At 44.8% G+C, this 15297-nt stretch overlaps 3 protein-coding genes across 3 annotated transcripts; 1 reads left to right on the top strand and 2 right to left on the bottom strand. All coding sequences in view use genetic code 11, as the record gives it.

The window, feature by feature from the left end:
* Positions 1–69: 69 nt before the first annotated feature.
* EGR_07234 (Pleckstriny domain-containing family G member) lies at positions 70–3364 on the top strand (the record flags this gene model as incomplete). Its single annotated transcript, XM_024496483.1, has 8 exons — positions 70–243; positions 391–786; positions 866–1190; positions 1329–1760; positions 1843–2270; positions 2393–2622; positions 2697–2749; positions 3000–3364. The coding sequence occupies 8 exons, from the start codon at positions 70–72 to the stop codon at positions 3362–3364; spliced, it is 2403 nt and encodes an 800-aa protein (XP_024349068.1).
* Positions 3365–5636: 2272 nt separating this feature from the next.
* On the bottom strand, positions 5637–7397 carry EGR_07233 (Actin-related protein 2/3 complex subunit 5-like protein; the record flags this gene model as incomplete). The annotated part of the gene is made up of 3 exons (XM_024496482.1): positions 5637–5699; positions 6400–6649; positions 7243–7397. 3 exons carry the CDS (start codon positions 7395–7397, stop codon positions 5637–5639), a joined length of 468 nt encoding a protein of 155 aa, XP_024349067.1.
* A 786-nt stretch (positions 7398–8183) lies between these two features.
* On the bottom strand, positions 8184–11502 carry EGR_07232 (Beta-enolase; the record flags this gene model as incomplete). Its single annotated transcript, XM_024496481.1, has 7 exons — positions 8184–8318; positions 8549–8782; positions 9122–9399; positions 9471–9759; positions 9832–9899; positions 10144–10432; positions 11440–11502. 7 exons carry the CDS (start codon positions 11500–11502, stop codon positions 8184–8186), a joined length of 1356 nt encoding a protein of 451 aa, XP_024349066.1.
* Between the last annotated feature and the right edge of the window lie 3795 nt (positions 11503–15297).

The following is a 15297-nucleotide window of genomic DNA, read 5'->3' as shown; positions in this document are numbered from 1 at the left end:
TCTAAAGAACATCCGGCGCAAAATGGCTATTCCTGGGATGCAATCCAGAAGTAAGGGTGATCTATTGGTATGCTCCGTCCTTGGTCTAGATCCATTCAGACGCTGGAACACGAGAGTCTTTTGCACACAGAGCTGTGGGCTTCCATTCTCGCCTGTCAAACCCGCCTCGGACACCTCCTTCCCCTGGCCTCTTATCTGTTAAAACCGGTCCAACGCGTCCTCAAGTATCAGCTTCTTCTTCAGGTAAGCGAATAAAAGTCCTTGCAGTCGAATTCTGGCAGCTCCACACGGTACGATTGTGTGTTAGACTAAAGTTTTGGTTGCCATCAGGTTCCAGGACTAGAAGGATCTGGATTCAAGAATGCTGATCAGTAGTAATTCCACTTTTAGGAGCTTGTCAAAGGCTGCACATTAGCTGGGCTGGGTCAGAATCAGAGCATCTTCAACGGGGATCCCAACTTCGTTGTTAAACACCTTCAAAGCGCCCTTGAACGCATGATTCAAGTGGCCACCCACATAAACGAAGCAAAGCGCCGCCATGAGCTCATTGGTCAGTTGCGAGCCAGTGGCTTTGACGTCGATCAATGGGGTTGCCTCCTACTGCGTGATGTCTTTCGATTGCCCGCCAAAAAACACGCTTGCCGATTGGTCCTTCTCTTCGAACGGGCCATCCTGTTGGCCAAGAAGTTCTACGCGGGGAACAATTCCGCACCTAATCTCAAGGACTTACAATCATCTTCTGGAGAGGGGTTACAGTCCGTCCTGGAGATCCGTGATATCATCAGTGTATGTACTCTCTTTCAATCTAAATATCATTTTTACTAGTTTTTATTTAAGTAAAATTTACTGTTTGATTTATTTTTAGTGTAACAACCTAATGCTGATCGAGTGCATTGACAAGGATCCGCTGGCCTTCCATATTCTTCCCTTCAACAATCCAAACGCTCAAAAGACACTGCAAGCAGCGAGCGCGGATGTGAAGCATCTTTGGTGTCGGGAGATAAAGAGGGTGATTTTGGAGAATTTTGATGCTGCAATTCCGGAGAAAGCAAAACATCTGATGCTCCACATGGAGGATATCTGCCCTCGCCCCAAATTATCGGATACCAGCAGCCAAGTGGGATTGCACTCAATTGACGAATCCGAGGAGGAACATGCTCCCCGAAGAAAAGGATCCAGTGTCCTGACTGGTGAGTGAACGGCGAAAATATGGTTTCGATGTAGATATAACGATAAGGACATTGATCATCAACATATTGGTTGACTGTAAGCCGGCTTTTGCACCGTTTCAACGTAGCAACTTTCTCTAATCCCCTCTCCTTCTACAGCTATCTTCAAACGTCGCAGTCGTATCGCGAGATCCTCCTCTGCGAAGCTGCAGGTAAGTGAAAACACCCCGCCTCCCCCTTCCGCAACACTCAACGACAGCGATGGGAGTGACAACCCCCGTGATGGCAGTGAGGCGGACGTGGATGATGCAGACCACGTGGCGCTCGTGCAGGACGCGTGGAATGCGTTGATGGCAAAACACTCCTCCTCCACCACCGCCGCCGCCGCCGCCACCCCGACCACCACTGTCACTCCTCTCTTTTCAACCACTCCTACTGCATTAGACAAGCAACAGGAAGTGAATGGCGTGGAAGAGGAGGATGAGGAGGATTTTCGGTGCATCGCGGTGGAGATAAATGAGGAACGGTTTGCGGTTGACTTGGTTCAACCTCAAAAAGTGTCCGAATTTAAACCGATCTCACCCCCAAAAGGTATGCTAGTTACATAAATGTTGATGTTGATTGTGCTATACCAGTCTACTTATTTCATCTAACAGTAGTATCCTCCCCACAGTTTGGCAGAACGGTTTAGCACACACCCTCACCGGCGCCTCAATCTACATTGAGTGTCAGGAAGCCTCACAATACGACACTGTGACCTTCGGTCGTGCCTATGAACAGTACATCGCCAAGACTCGTTCCATGGCTACCCTATCACCAGGGGAAGTGGATGAGATCCTTCGACCACTGCTCACCCTCACGGAAGACCACAGTCACCACATCGGGCCCTGTGCCAGTGGAAAAGCGATGACTTTGAACGGGGAAGCTGATGACAATCGAATGCCTACTCTGGCAAGCAGTGAAGACTGTTCAGGTGCTTCATCCTCCACTTCTTGCGCCTCGCCAATGTCTGTCTGCCAACTTGTCAGTCGCATTGGGATTGATTCGTCCACCAACAACACTAATAGTGGTGCTGACGGTGGTAGTGATCGAGTAACAGCTGTGAGTCTGATCATCCGATGAAGACGGTTTCTTTGCATTGTTTTACCTGCGGGATGGACACTCTTCAAACCAGCGTACTTATGGATAGAATTGAGGGATTGAAACACTTTTTCTTATTCTAGTCGATCCTTGGAAAGGCATACCGACCTTCCCCATCGCGTGTGGCGACCCAATCCTCTGTCGCCAAGGCGACCCCTCGACCCTCGACTGCATCCCCCATTGCGCGGAACGACTCCGCGAAATCACCCGCGGTGCGTAAGTACAGTGCTCCCCAAGTGTCTACGAGGATGCAACACTCCAAGCCGCCGAGAAATCTTGGACTGTCGAGACTGGATACCACGCCTTCCCTGAGGTTGGTCGTGAAAGTGTTCAAGGGTTTGCTAGCTGTTCCCGTAGCTTTCTAAGCGCTTTTCGGATGTTTTCTAGGTCGAACCAACTGACGAATGGGTCTGGAGTCAAGACAGCTTCTCGAGCGAATGGTTAGTATTGATTTTCTGCCTGAAAACTGACAATCTATGGCAAGCATAAGTTTCCTTTTGTTGCCACCTTATACACGGAGTCGGTTGGCAGCGCTACATGACTGATTTTCTCACCCAAAGTTCTACGACTCAAACGGCCTAATCACTAATCCCCGTTCACTACCTATCAAATTTGGGGGAGGAGGGAGGAATGCATGTCAATTACTCCTAAGAGAATATTTGAGGGGTCTGCTATCCTGTGTTCCTATAGGTACAACAGCGCTACCCTCGAAATTACCTCCAAATTCAACGGTGACATTAGCTAACGCCCACAACGAGGAAGCCGCTTCCCTGTGCCAAGGTCGTTTTCGTGCTGCGGTGGCGAATTTGAGACCCTTTGGAGGTCAAGGTGCCTCTATCGCCACTAGCACAGCCTCGACTAGGCCAAGTAAACCGCCACGCAGGTCTTGGTCCTCCACAAAGACTACAAGTGAGTGCAAAGGTGGATGTGGACGGGCGAGAACTTCAACGTCTTCAACATCACTCGTGATGTCGTCAGTGTCAACCATGACCTCCACCGTGGTCGGAGGCCAAGGTCATGTGAAGCACCTCATTGACCGCTTCCAAAACAATTGATTATCCTTTGATCTGAATTTATTCACCATTTCCCACCACGATGAGTGAGATTTGCGTGTACTCCTGCTGCTCTTTCCTGTCAGAAGGGACTGCACGCGTGTGTGCACCCCTTTAAAAACTGACGTGGCGTAGAGACTGCCCATGACATGCAAAGCAAGTAGGTCGATGGTGACAAGCTACGTTCCACTCACTTTGTTCTCAAATCCATACCTTTAATACAATGTGAAATAGCAATACCTTCTCTACAATATCCTTTACTTTCCTGGGATAATGTAGATTCAAGGGGTTGAAGGTGTGCCCACCAGGTGGTGGTTATTTTCGAAAGACATTTGAAGGGGAATTTTTCATTGGGTCCCTCGACAGTGGCACCCATGTTCGACAATGGAGCGATTCCTCGATCCAGATGGTGACAGGCTTTCACGAGTCGGAAACGTCAGAATTAGGAGATTTGAGATGACGCTGCAGCTGTGCCGGGTACCGCTGAAAACAACGGCGGTTGAGGCAGTAGATCCAATTAGTAGGAGGCCACTGAACTTATCTTGTCAGACATGAGGTAGCTGAGGACATCGCATCACCTTCTACTACACTTTTTGGAAGCCATTTTCTGGCCGGAGGGAACGTGTTGGCTTCACCTTAAACGCGATGGCCTTGCCGTCGGTTCAGCCAAGTCAGAAGTAAATAATACTAGCAGTGATGAGCTACATTTGGGCTGTCAAAAAAAAATCACAAAAATCTTAGGAAGTGGCTATTGAGACGCGCTGTGGGTTCACTCATAGCTCTTCTCATCTTCAAGAGTGAAAATGCCTCATGAAACGAAACCTCCCCTTAAGGTCACAGCCCCAATGAAATTTAAAAGTCTGCTTCAAAAGATATCCCCGATAGCACTGACAGTTGAGGCATCGGATTCAATTAGGAGGCCCCTAATGTGTCTTATCAGTCAAGGGGAGGTTGGGGACAACGTCCCACCTCCCACTACGCTTAAATGGGGGCCGAACTACTCCGATGAATTTCCATCAATTCAATCGAGTCACAACTAGGTAAGATTGTCACGACAAGCTTTATTTGAGCTGTCAGAAGACCGCGAAAACTCCGGAAAATGGTCATCGAGGTGCACTGTGGCTTCTCAGAGCCAAAATGCCCTATGGAGCGGAAGTCTACAGGCTTGTTTGCTTCAGAGGAAAGTGTTGAATCGATCACGGCTAAAATTCTTCTTGGCTTTGCTCAATTTTGAAAACGTTTGCAAGACCGGCTTTAAAGGTCACACTTAGGAGAGTGAAAATTACATTTGTTTCTCGGCCTACTCGTCCACTATGATCGTACACTTATCCCAACATTCACTGTCTAGGATTCGTAGGAGAAAGGTCTGCCAACACAGCTTAACCATCCTTGGATGACCCGCTTCACTTCGTCATCCCATTCTTCAGTGGTGGTCACATGCGGAAAGTGGTCTTCATGCCCCACCTTCACCGTTCACACGGAAGCTTTTGTCCCATGTGCAAGACTATAAGTTATGTGGCGTTCAGGTGATTCATGCACGGACTGAAGGCACGAAAACGAATACCAAGACTTTGGGCGGATAATCACCACAAAAGCGATCGTCATTGACAGACGCACGGTGGATTATGCTCAAAGCGCTTCCATCGCTTAAAAGTCTTGCTGCTGAGCATCAGACCGTCGTACCGTAGCGGCGTGTACCTGAATTCTTCTGCAGACGTATGTAGGTACTCGTGCCTTCGGGGTCCACGCCTTCGTTCGCCATGCGCAGTTGAAAGGCGCTACCACTCTTGCTCACCGTCTTGATTAGCCGAATTGGGTGGAACAGGTCGCGTGTAGCATCTTCACGGAAGGGCCCCCTTTTCTTCGGTTGCAAATCAAGTCTCAATTTGACTTGATTGCCCATCGCAAAAAGCGCAGAACCGAAACGCTTATGAAGCAGACTTTCGTAGTGACATCAAATGACACTTAGTTTCTATATTTGAAGCTGGATAAAATCTGGACCTCATCTCAATTCGGCTACATAACCACGGAACATGCTCTCTCTCTCTCTCATGGATAAATGAAAGATGATATAAAAGAAGTGTGCTCGTCAGCATCGCACGATTTCTGCATTGAAAAAGGAAGAAGAGGGATAGAGGGAAGTGGGATTGAAGGAGGCCAACGAGAAGTGTGAAAAGGCAAATGAATTTGAAGTTTTTGGCTCAGACGAAATTCACTTTGTTGAGTAGGGAACTGACAGTGATCGTGTCGACGGTAGCCATTTGAGTTGGTGTGGTTAGACAACTTGTCTGTCCGTCAAGACGCGGCATATTGAACTGATTTTCCCCTTTGCGAGGGCCTGAAAAGGGAATAGCGGATAGAGGTGCCACATGCTGTGCATTAAGGGATGACAAAAGAATATCACCTTGTTGTAATTCACACCTTTTGGGTAGGCTAGATTGCTGACCGACTGGCTGACATGTAATGCGTAGTGACTCTTGTGTTACAGCGTTCGTAAGTGGGACAGACATATTGCTGGTCATGCCCAAACGGTTTATTCACTACCCACCCTAAAGGTCTAAGATACCACTTCATCTATACAAGGCTAACTTTGTGTGTTTGTGTTGCACTTTAGACAAAAGTATTCACCGCGACCTTCTCACTTAAGGTCAAACAGTCACAACTGAGGTCTATCCACTAGGTGCCACTCGAGGGTGTGCAAGGGTAACTGCTTTTTCTGCAGGAATAGTGAGAAGTAGTCAATTAGTCGGGACAAAGTCATATTCCGAGTTTACAAGACTACACAAGGCCTGTATCTACGTGGTTAAAAGGACATAAACGAACGGCATTTTCAAAGTATCTAGAGAAGTTAATGAAATACAAAAGCTAGGTGCGGGAAGAGTTAGGAAGCGGAATTCTCCGCTTATTTTGCCCAGAAATAAAGTCAAGTTAATCCAGTTTATAGATTCTGTCTAAGGAGCTGGATCCCTCCAAATGAGGTGAGAAAGTGTGCAAAGTCCGCAAAGACTAATAAACGAAAAAAGATGATCTGAGCAAACCTTCTCGTGCCAGACAAGTAACGCAGGGTAGGTGATATCGACGGGTTTCTGAAAGCCGCGGTAGATGTACTTCATCAGCATGTCTAACTGCTCCTGATTTAAACTATTCACGAAGGCGTCAACTTGGTTACTGCGTATCGATGACATGGCACGCAGAATCAGTGCCGAGACAGCATCCTTAAGACCCGCGTCCTTCGAGTTCACTGGCGCGTTGTCTAACACCATTCGCAAGGCCTCTTCGTATTTCCCACTGGGTGAAAAAGAGCAAACACATGTAAATAAATGACAGAGATATAAAAGAAACAAGCAAGCACTCACAACTCCATACATCTGCATTGCTCTGAGCCCAAAAAACTAATGCACAAACTTATACCACTGAAATGGGACAGATATTCGGGTCGCAACTGTCACACTTCTCCCATTTGGCACAAAACAATAAATTAACCAAGGCCCTGCGAACGCCCTCTTTACACATGTACGCTGCTGATGATACTATGCTTTCGTACTTTCGTAGGATAATAGGCATACCCCAATGTAATTTGAGGCACATTTAATGAAAAGAGATATTAAAATGGTAGGTGTTTCTTGTTCTAGTACATTAGGAGATGAATATGTTGCATGAAAAGTTATTTTGGCGTTTGAAAGGAAGAAATTAAAACGCCTAATAAATGATTCGATAACAAATATGCTGGTAAGCGTATTGAAACGAGCCTTCCCTGTGTCCAAAAACTGAATTTGCCATAAAATATGCTATAAAGATAGAAAAGACAAGCTTAAAGCAAAAAAATTGGGTGAATCCAATGAAGTTTGGGGAAAAATACGGAAATGATGCATGAACATGACAATACCAATGCATAAAAAGCTTGCCTGCTAAGAAGACCTTCCACGTCTCGAGGATTTAAGTGGGTGTCATCAACAGTCTCCTCCTCAAAATTGCTTTGACTGAAGCTATCAACATCAAGCTTTCTGAAACGCGTATCTCCAGTATTCTTGGCCATTTATGTGAACTTCCTTACAGTTACACCGCGAACACTGATTAGTTGAGCACAATTTTGAAAATCGAGGTGGTTATCGGATTATTCAAACAATGTTCAATTTATTATTTCTAATCCGAGTGAGTTGTTTGCCACTTCTGGCTAATGAAGCAGTTTAAAAATATTAGTCAAACGATTCTGACTTTAAAGATGGGCAAAATTTAAGGGCTTTTGAGTAAGCATTAGGTACAAGGGGAAATGCAAAATCTGAGTTCCTAACAAGATGCTTGCAAAAGACTTGTTTTCTGGAATGCCGTTTTTTAACGATTCTATCGTGACTTCTGCACGTATAAGGTATTTAAATGAAAGTGCATTATATATGCTGTTCTTGCACTATTATAGTTGCATATTTTTATTGCAAGTATCAAAATTGACTTTTATAGCCGGCAATTTTAAAGCCATCCTCAGGATTGTACATAAAATGAGTTTCAAAATATCGGGAGAGGTCTAGGGTACCTTACCTGGAGCCCATTTTTTTCGCGTCTGGTTCATATTTGCATACTGAACAGACAGTCTTGAATACTTTGAGATAGTACGCCTCTAATTCCCCGATTTAATCCCTCCTCGGTTTGGTATTTCATTAAAATGACTACAACAAATTATGTTTGTCCACTGGACCTGCTTTATTAACATCAAAAGTTACTCTCAAAAAGCAGAACAAGAATTTTGGAATTTACTACAACTTTTATAAGAAGAATAACAATGCTAGGTCTCTATTGCAAACGGTGCAATCGGCCGCCTATCAACGCCTCACTTGATAGGGTTTAAGATGTGCTTAAAACTTTCGCCAGCATACACAGCGTGGTTGCCAAGTTCTTGCTCTATCCTCAGCAACTGGTTGTACTTGGCTAGGCGCTCGGAACGACACGGAGCCCCAGTTTTAATCTGCAAAGAGAGAGGTAGTGAGGAGTATTTCACCACTAGATGGAAGAGAAACGACTAGGCAAACTGAGAGGTGCACTAACAAGCAACCATGACAGATACTAGACAACTGAATAGATGGATTCGTGAAGAAGTAGGTGGAACTAGCTGAAGAGCTACTTAGCCCGATAGATACTTAAAACGATATGTAGTTATTTAGGTGTAGAGAAGATGGCCAGAACACGCCCTCTTACCTGTCCGACATTGAGACCGACGACAATATCCGCAATAGTGGAGTCCTCAGTCTCACCGGAGCGGTGGGAAACCATGACATTCCAGCCCTTCGATCGGGCCAGCTTCGTGGCCGCCAGAGCTTCCGTAAAGGTGCCGATTTGGTTCACCTTCAGCAGAAGGCAGTTGCATGCGCCCATGTCGATGGCTTTCTGCACCCGCTCCACGTTGGTAACCGTAAGATCGTCGCCGACGATCTGTCGAGCGCAGTAGAAGACAGCGGATAGATAGATCGGTATTTGGAAGTGTGAGTGAGTGGATAGATTACAGATAAGTAAGCAGTTTGATGGCAAAAGGTAGAGGTGTATGGATACCAGTTGGGCAAAGAAATAGGTGAGAGGTTGGACAGATCAGTCAGATGGCATACCAACGATCAGGAAGGCAGAAAGCCAGGTATGTCACAGATAGATAAAAGATAAGTAGTAAGATTGACGGATTGCGTTAAATGTAGGCGGGAGGGCTATATAACCAGCAGCCTAACCAATTTACTGGAGGACCAAACACTAATAATCTCCATAGCATATGATCATACCAACCTGAATTCGCGACTGCTTTGTGAAAATCATCCAGGGTTCCCAATCATCCTGATCAAAGGGATCTTCAATGCTGACAATGGGATACTTGGCAAGAAGTTCGTTATACAATGCCATCAGTCTCTCCGCAGTGATGTTATCTCCCGGATCCCGTTTGGCGTCCTTGAAACCCAAATTATACTTCCCATTCTCAAAGAGCTCCGAGGCCGCTACATCCATTCCAATGACTATTTTGCCACAATAATTCGCTGTAGCTATGGCCTCGGTGAGCAAATCCAGGGCTGTAGCAGTGAAACAACATAAATACTGAAGCAATCTAAGCGGATGGAATACAAATACAAGCCTCTACTACCTTCATGAGCTCCACTAACGTTGGGTGCGAAACCACCTTCATCACCCACGTTACAAGCATCAATACCGTATTTTCGACGGATTATATTTTTCAAGTGGTGGAATGTCTCTGCACCCATTCGCAAAGCCTCCCCGAAAGACTTAGCGCCAACTGGAAGGATCATGAACTCCTGCATGGGTAATTTGTTGCCCGCGTGCTTGCCACCGTTTATTACATTAAATGCGGGGACAGGAAGGGTCACCCTTGTCACCCCAGCCATGTTAGCCACATGACGGTAGAGAGGAATACGCTAAAAATTTTAAAATCGGGGAGTTAACAAAGGGATTGTGACGGGAAATCGAAAATCTTCATCGATCAATACCTGTTCGGCAGCACCGGCCTTGAGGACAGCCAATGAAACACCGAGAATGGCGTTGGCGCCTAAACGACCTTGAAAGAATGCACACAAGCGTACATTTAAGCTGATCTTATCCACTTTCTCTGCCCTGATTATGAAGAATATTTTATAAGGATGGTTTTTACCACACAAAATTTGTTAAAATCCCATCGAAATTGAGTAACAATGAAACAGCCTGGCGGCCACCATGAAAATGCGTTGAAACAGCAAATGAATGGGAGCACTGAGAGTTAAGGCTAGCCCGTCAACTGCCAACACAAAAAAGCAGTAGCCTACTTTTATTAGGAGTGCCATCGAGTTCGTTGACCATGAAGCTGTCAATTTCAGCCTGTTGAGTGACGAGGAGGTCCTTCTTCAGCAGTGCCGGTCCAATGATTTCGTTAATATTGCGCACCGCGTTTTTCACGCCGAGACCATTGAACTCCTGCGGATTGTTGTCACGCAACTCGCAGGCTTCGTGCAGACCAGTCGACGCGCCGCTTGGCACTGAGGCACGAAACAAACCTAGATATGATAAAATTGTAAAAGGTATCGCGTTTGTGTAGAAGGAGCTTTGAGAAGTTGGCTATCATGAGGATCGAGATTACCACTTGACTTAGTGTTAACACTCTTGGTAATTCCATGCCTTCTGGTTCATTGACAAGAGCAATCAGGATAAGGTGATGCCGCATTCGTTGGGTTACCGTTAGGAAGTTTGATTAAAACAAAACTAGTATCGGTGGTTTGAAGCACTATAATGCGATCAGTGGATAATAACAACCCATATTTCAAGTCACCAGCATGCCTACTTATAAAATCATAAGTAAGCGTCTAGCATTACAAAAGCTTCGCATTGGTTTGGCTGCCTATTTAGGCGCATTTGCGCTACACATCCAGAAAGTTACTCGCTCCTTTATGCCAAGCCAATGTCCGACCTAAAGGAGAGACATACAACAACCACTTTGTCCTCTAATCCCAACAAATGGAATGCTTAAGCGTTCCAGTTGAAGACAGAAAAAAGGAATAATGTGCACTCATGCAGCTATTTGTGAGGATACTAATTTTAATCAACATTTTAGCTTTAGTAAAAATAGGATGTAGAATTGTCTGGAGGGAGAACAGTGATGCATTTGCACATGCAATCATTCGCGGCTACTGCAAACATGCTTAGAAACACTGGGCTGGACAAGCACTGCATTTCAAATCAAAAAGTGGGAGCAATAGCAGGAGTACGCCTACTTATGTAACATTTAAGTAGCCAGGCAAGCTGCGCTCTTGCACTTACAAATTCGATGGTGAACCACCTTGAAACCAACTACTATACGGCTCCAAGACAAACTTGGTAGAAAATAAGAGTCGGGCATGCTTTGTTCCCCCCGCATCAACGGCGAACTCGCCTACGAGTAGCGAGATCCTAGAATGACAGGTGGCAGTTACTGCCACCTTCGAAGGACGTAAAGAACCCTCCCAGGTCTAAACCAGATCACTTTCAAAACATTTTGGTGGGAGTTAATTCAGCTTTCTCGAGCAGCAAAAAGAACATCAAATCAAAAATGAACGAGAGACCAAACCTCTGTATGTGATGACATCCACCTCCACGGTGGGATTACCCCGACTATCGAGAATCTGCCGCCCTAAAATTTTCAGCATCGCCATTCCCCCTTTTCTTGTGACATCAGATGGCCACTCAGGCAGGAAAAATTTTAAATACTATCGACCAGTCAGCTTGCAAAGCGGTGATTGGCCGATCGAGGGCGCAAGGAACGTTTGATGATCTATTCAAGAACCTTCCTGTTGCATCTACCCCACACTACGTAGAATAACTAATCACTTAACCCCTTATTCTATTGGAGTAAATGGAAGTCAAGCATGGAGCTCAAACAAGACAAATATGTATTTTCAACAACATAAAAAGTATTTATGCATTAACAACTTCTAATGCATTATTTACTTCTTGAAAAAGCTAATGAGCGTAGCTTGCCTCGTCTTCTTCGGCTTTGACCCCACCTGTATGAATCAGAAAAAGTACAAAAACCTAACAAGGTTAGGAAAAAAAGACCAAGAAGAGGGAACAAAGAGTGCAACTGCTTTACCCCTTTTGTTGCAGGAGGTGGGACAGCCTTGGGTTCGCTATTGGAGGGAATGGCTGGTTCAGGTCTCTCAGCAACATCTTCATTCACCTCTACGTTCTCCCAAATTTTCTCAGTAACTGGATTGAACATGCAATATTGTTAGTAAATTATTAACCCTTTTCATAGTAGTAATAAGAAATTATGCGATATCACATCAGCAACCACTAGATGCCATGGTGGGCACATGCTACTTATTTTACTTAAGTAAGGCGGGAGCGGACACACCCAAGAAACCGTCGTCGTCCACGAACGTCTTAGTAACCTGTCGTCTACGAGTATTGTGAGAAGGATCTGCAGCGGACGGTCGATCGGGTTTGACTCCCTTAGCTAGGGAAAGTTTGAAGGGTTCTTCATCCTCATCGACCTCTTCCCCATTCTCATCTCTTTTCATCTTACTCCTCTTCCCTTTTTCCACATCCTTTGTTGTCGACTTAGCGGCTTTCGATTTTTGTGGTGCTAAAGGAGAAATAACAAGGCACAGTAACAAAATAACAGTTCCGTTCAAGATTAACAAAGTGGGAATTGCTGATAAAACCTTGAGAGGGCAGGACATCGAGAATAAAACCTCTGCTCACATTTGTTATGCCTCCTAGATGTTGTGAGAGATTTGGTGGATGTAGAAGTGGGAGGAATTTTGCCTCTATTCTAAAAATAATAACCCAAACTGGGGATTAAAGACAAAAAAGTGCTTAAGAGGATGCAAAATACAAAATATCAAAAGAATATCCCACAAGACCAATACGAAATACCAGATAACATGGAAAGTGAATGAACCATAAGAACATCAACTTGAACACTCTAACGTTACATAATGTATAGGCAAGGATGGCCAAAATGACCTTTAAGACTTCCTTAACAGACTTCTCGTCCGAGGAGAACACGACTCGGCGTCGTTTCGTGTGAAGGTCTGTGGGAAAGGGATGAAAAGAGATATCAAATGGACTGCCAAAACACTAAGGCACTCGTTCGCGTGCTCATTTATTCACTCATTAGCTCCCTGCTTACACATTCATGCATTCATTCCCTTCAGCAAGCAATGCATTAATTTGCCCACCCACCACTTTGTCCATTCATCATGACAGAAAATGTGGCTAAAACATGCCCTCACTTTCATCGTCATATGTTTCATCCTCCTCTGAGTCAGCAAAGGGGTCGGGAATAGATTCCGGTTCCACTGGCGCCTTGTGAGGTTCACTGGAGAAGAATAAAAGGTGCCTAATAGACGAATTTTCTAAGTTTAAGAAGGATTGTAGGAGGAGTAACAGGTAATTTGACGTTTTTTCTATGAAAATGCTAGAGGTCGTCGATGACTTCCTGCCTTCCATGGGTGTTTAAAAAGGGAAATAAGTCACCTTTAAGCTCGAGAGAGATTCCATGATGAAGTGACCACTAGCTGAGAATTGAATATAAAATCATTTTACAAATTTTCGGCATTGGTGAGGCACGATAAAGAGAGCGGTATCATTTTCTCTAGCTCTTCACACTCCACTGATAATTTCCTGGCTTTAATAGATTGAACGGATTGAAATCACGTCTTGCACTCCGGAAGCTAATCAAAATGTTACCCTTCCGGAATGCAACACTTGACAGGTTTATAAACCGACGCGGTACCACGCGCACAAATTGCCATGCAGACCACAAACCTCTTCTTTTTCGTCCCAAATTTGAGATTGGACTGCATCTGCGACTTCATCTGTCGCTTAATAGATAGCCTTTTTGAAGCGGGAGCGGCAGGCTGAATGGGGGCAGCAACAGTTGTGGCAGCGGTGGCAGTGGACGACGACTTCAACAGCTTCTGCTTCGCGGGAGACGGTCCCGCTGATGCCTTCTGCGGCTTCACGTCCGGAACTGCGCACTTGCATGGTTGCCATGGGAAAGAGACAAGACTGATGAAAAAATAAAGTGAATTAGAATGTACGAGGATCGACATACACAGGATGGACAGTGGGATCTTGATCGAGGGATTTATCGAAACAGGCCAGAGCCATGGAATTCTGAGAAACACAAAGAAGGTAGAAAAATTGAATTGTACTGCATCTACCGTTGTTTTGCCTCTATGAAGGGAGTAGACGTATCTCGTTGGATTAATCAAGTCTTTGTCAGCTTCATTGTCCACGGATTTGGTCAGACGCACAACATACTCCTAGTTTCGAAGGAGAGGATCATTCTCGAACAATGAAAAAAAACATACCCATCCACCTTCGGAACTAGTATGAAAACCACTGACACAGTAGACGGGATGTAAATGTGGGTGTCTTCTCAAGTACTTTCCGAGATTTCTAAAGAAAGTACAAGGTACGGTAAAGATCCCACCTCTGAGATTCTTCCAAACTCCATCCAAAGGCAATTGAGAGAGATTTGTAGGATGCCTAGGTTGGAAATTGTTTTACAGACGCTAGTATGCCTTACTATTCCATCATAATCCTCAAAGTGCTGATTCACGGAGCTTAATATTTCGTTCTCCATCCGGATCTGAGAGCCTGAGGCTTAAAACTGGTAAAATTTCGACATCCGTGTAAAGCAGTTAAAGTTAGTAAAGAATGGGGTATATTTGCAAAGAATTTCAGTCTATTAAGACATCAATAACCTATCACAATCGGAAGCAGAGAATCCTGGTTTGAATGATAAACAACACATGAGATGAAGCGAGTCAGCACTTTCTAGGTGTCGGTAGCTGTTACTGTCAGTCAAACATATTAGTCCTGATGGTTTCAGGGAAAACAATATTAACCATGAATACTTCAATCCCAAAACGCTTCCGACAGAAGAAATGACAACAAATATGTCATATCGTACAAATAAATTTGCTAAGCAGAAAGGATAACCGCGAAATCAGGCACGGATATGAAAGGCGCACAAGATGTTCACGCACCGCGCCGCCAAAGGTGAGCAATATAAATCTTTAATACATGCTGGCAGTAATTTATTGCTGGGGTTGACTTAATTATGCTTTTAAAACAAACTAAAATAACAAATTCGCGCATTCGAAGCGTATTCGTGTCTCCAATGTTTTGAGCTGGAAATAGTCAGCTGACTATTTGTAATTTGTAATAGCCCCAATTTGAACCCTATGCATGTTATACCATGTCTATAACCGTTTTTATACCCAAAAGTGCATTGCACTTAAAAACTGTGGCCCATCGGGTCTTTCCTAGAGGAGCATGTAGCCATATTGCAATAGTTTGGTTGCAAAACTCTTAGCCTCACCAAAAAGGCGCAAACATTGCCCATCCTTTAATTTTGGCTGGCCTTCGGGCAATGCCAGTAACCAATAAATTAACTTTATATTAAAACGCGTGCGTATATCAGTGGCAGCGAA

The sequence above is a fragment of the Echinococcus granulosus genome (genome assembly GCF_000524195.1).
Source record: "Echinococcus granulosus chromosome Unknown EG_S00073, whole genome shotgun sequence".
NCBI lineage: Eukaryota > Metazoa > Platyhelminthes > Cestoda > Cyclophyllidea > Taeniidae > Echinococcus > Echinococcus granulosus.
The sequence above is the reverse complement of the archived record's forward strand: the minus strand, read 5'-3'. Positions and strand labels throughout refer to the sequence as shown.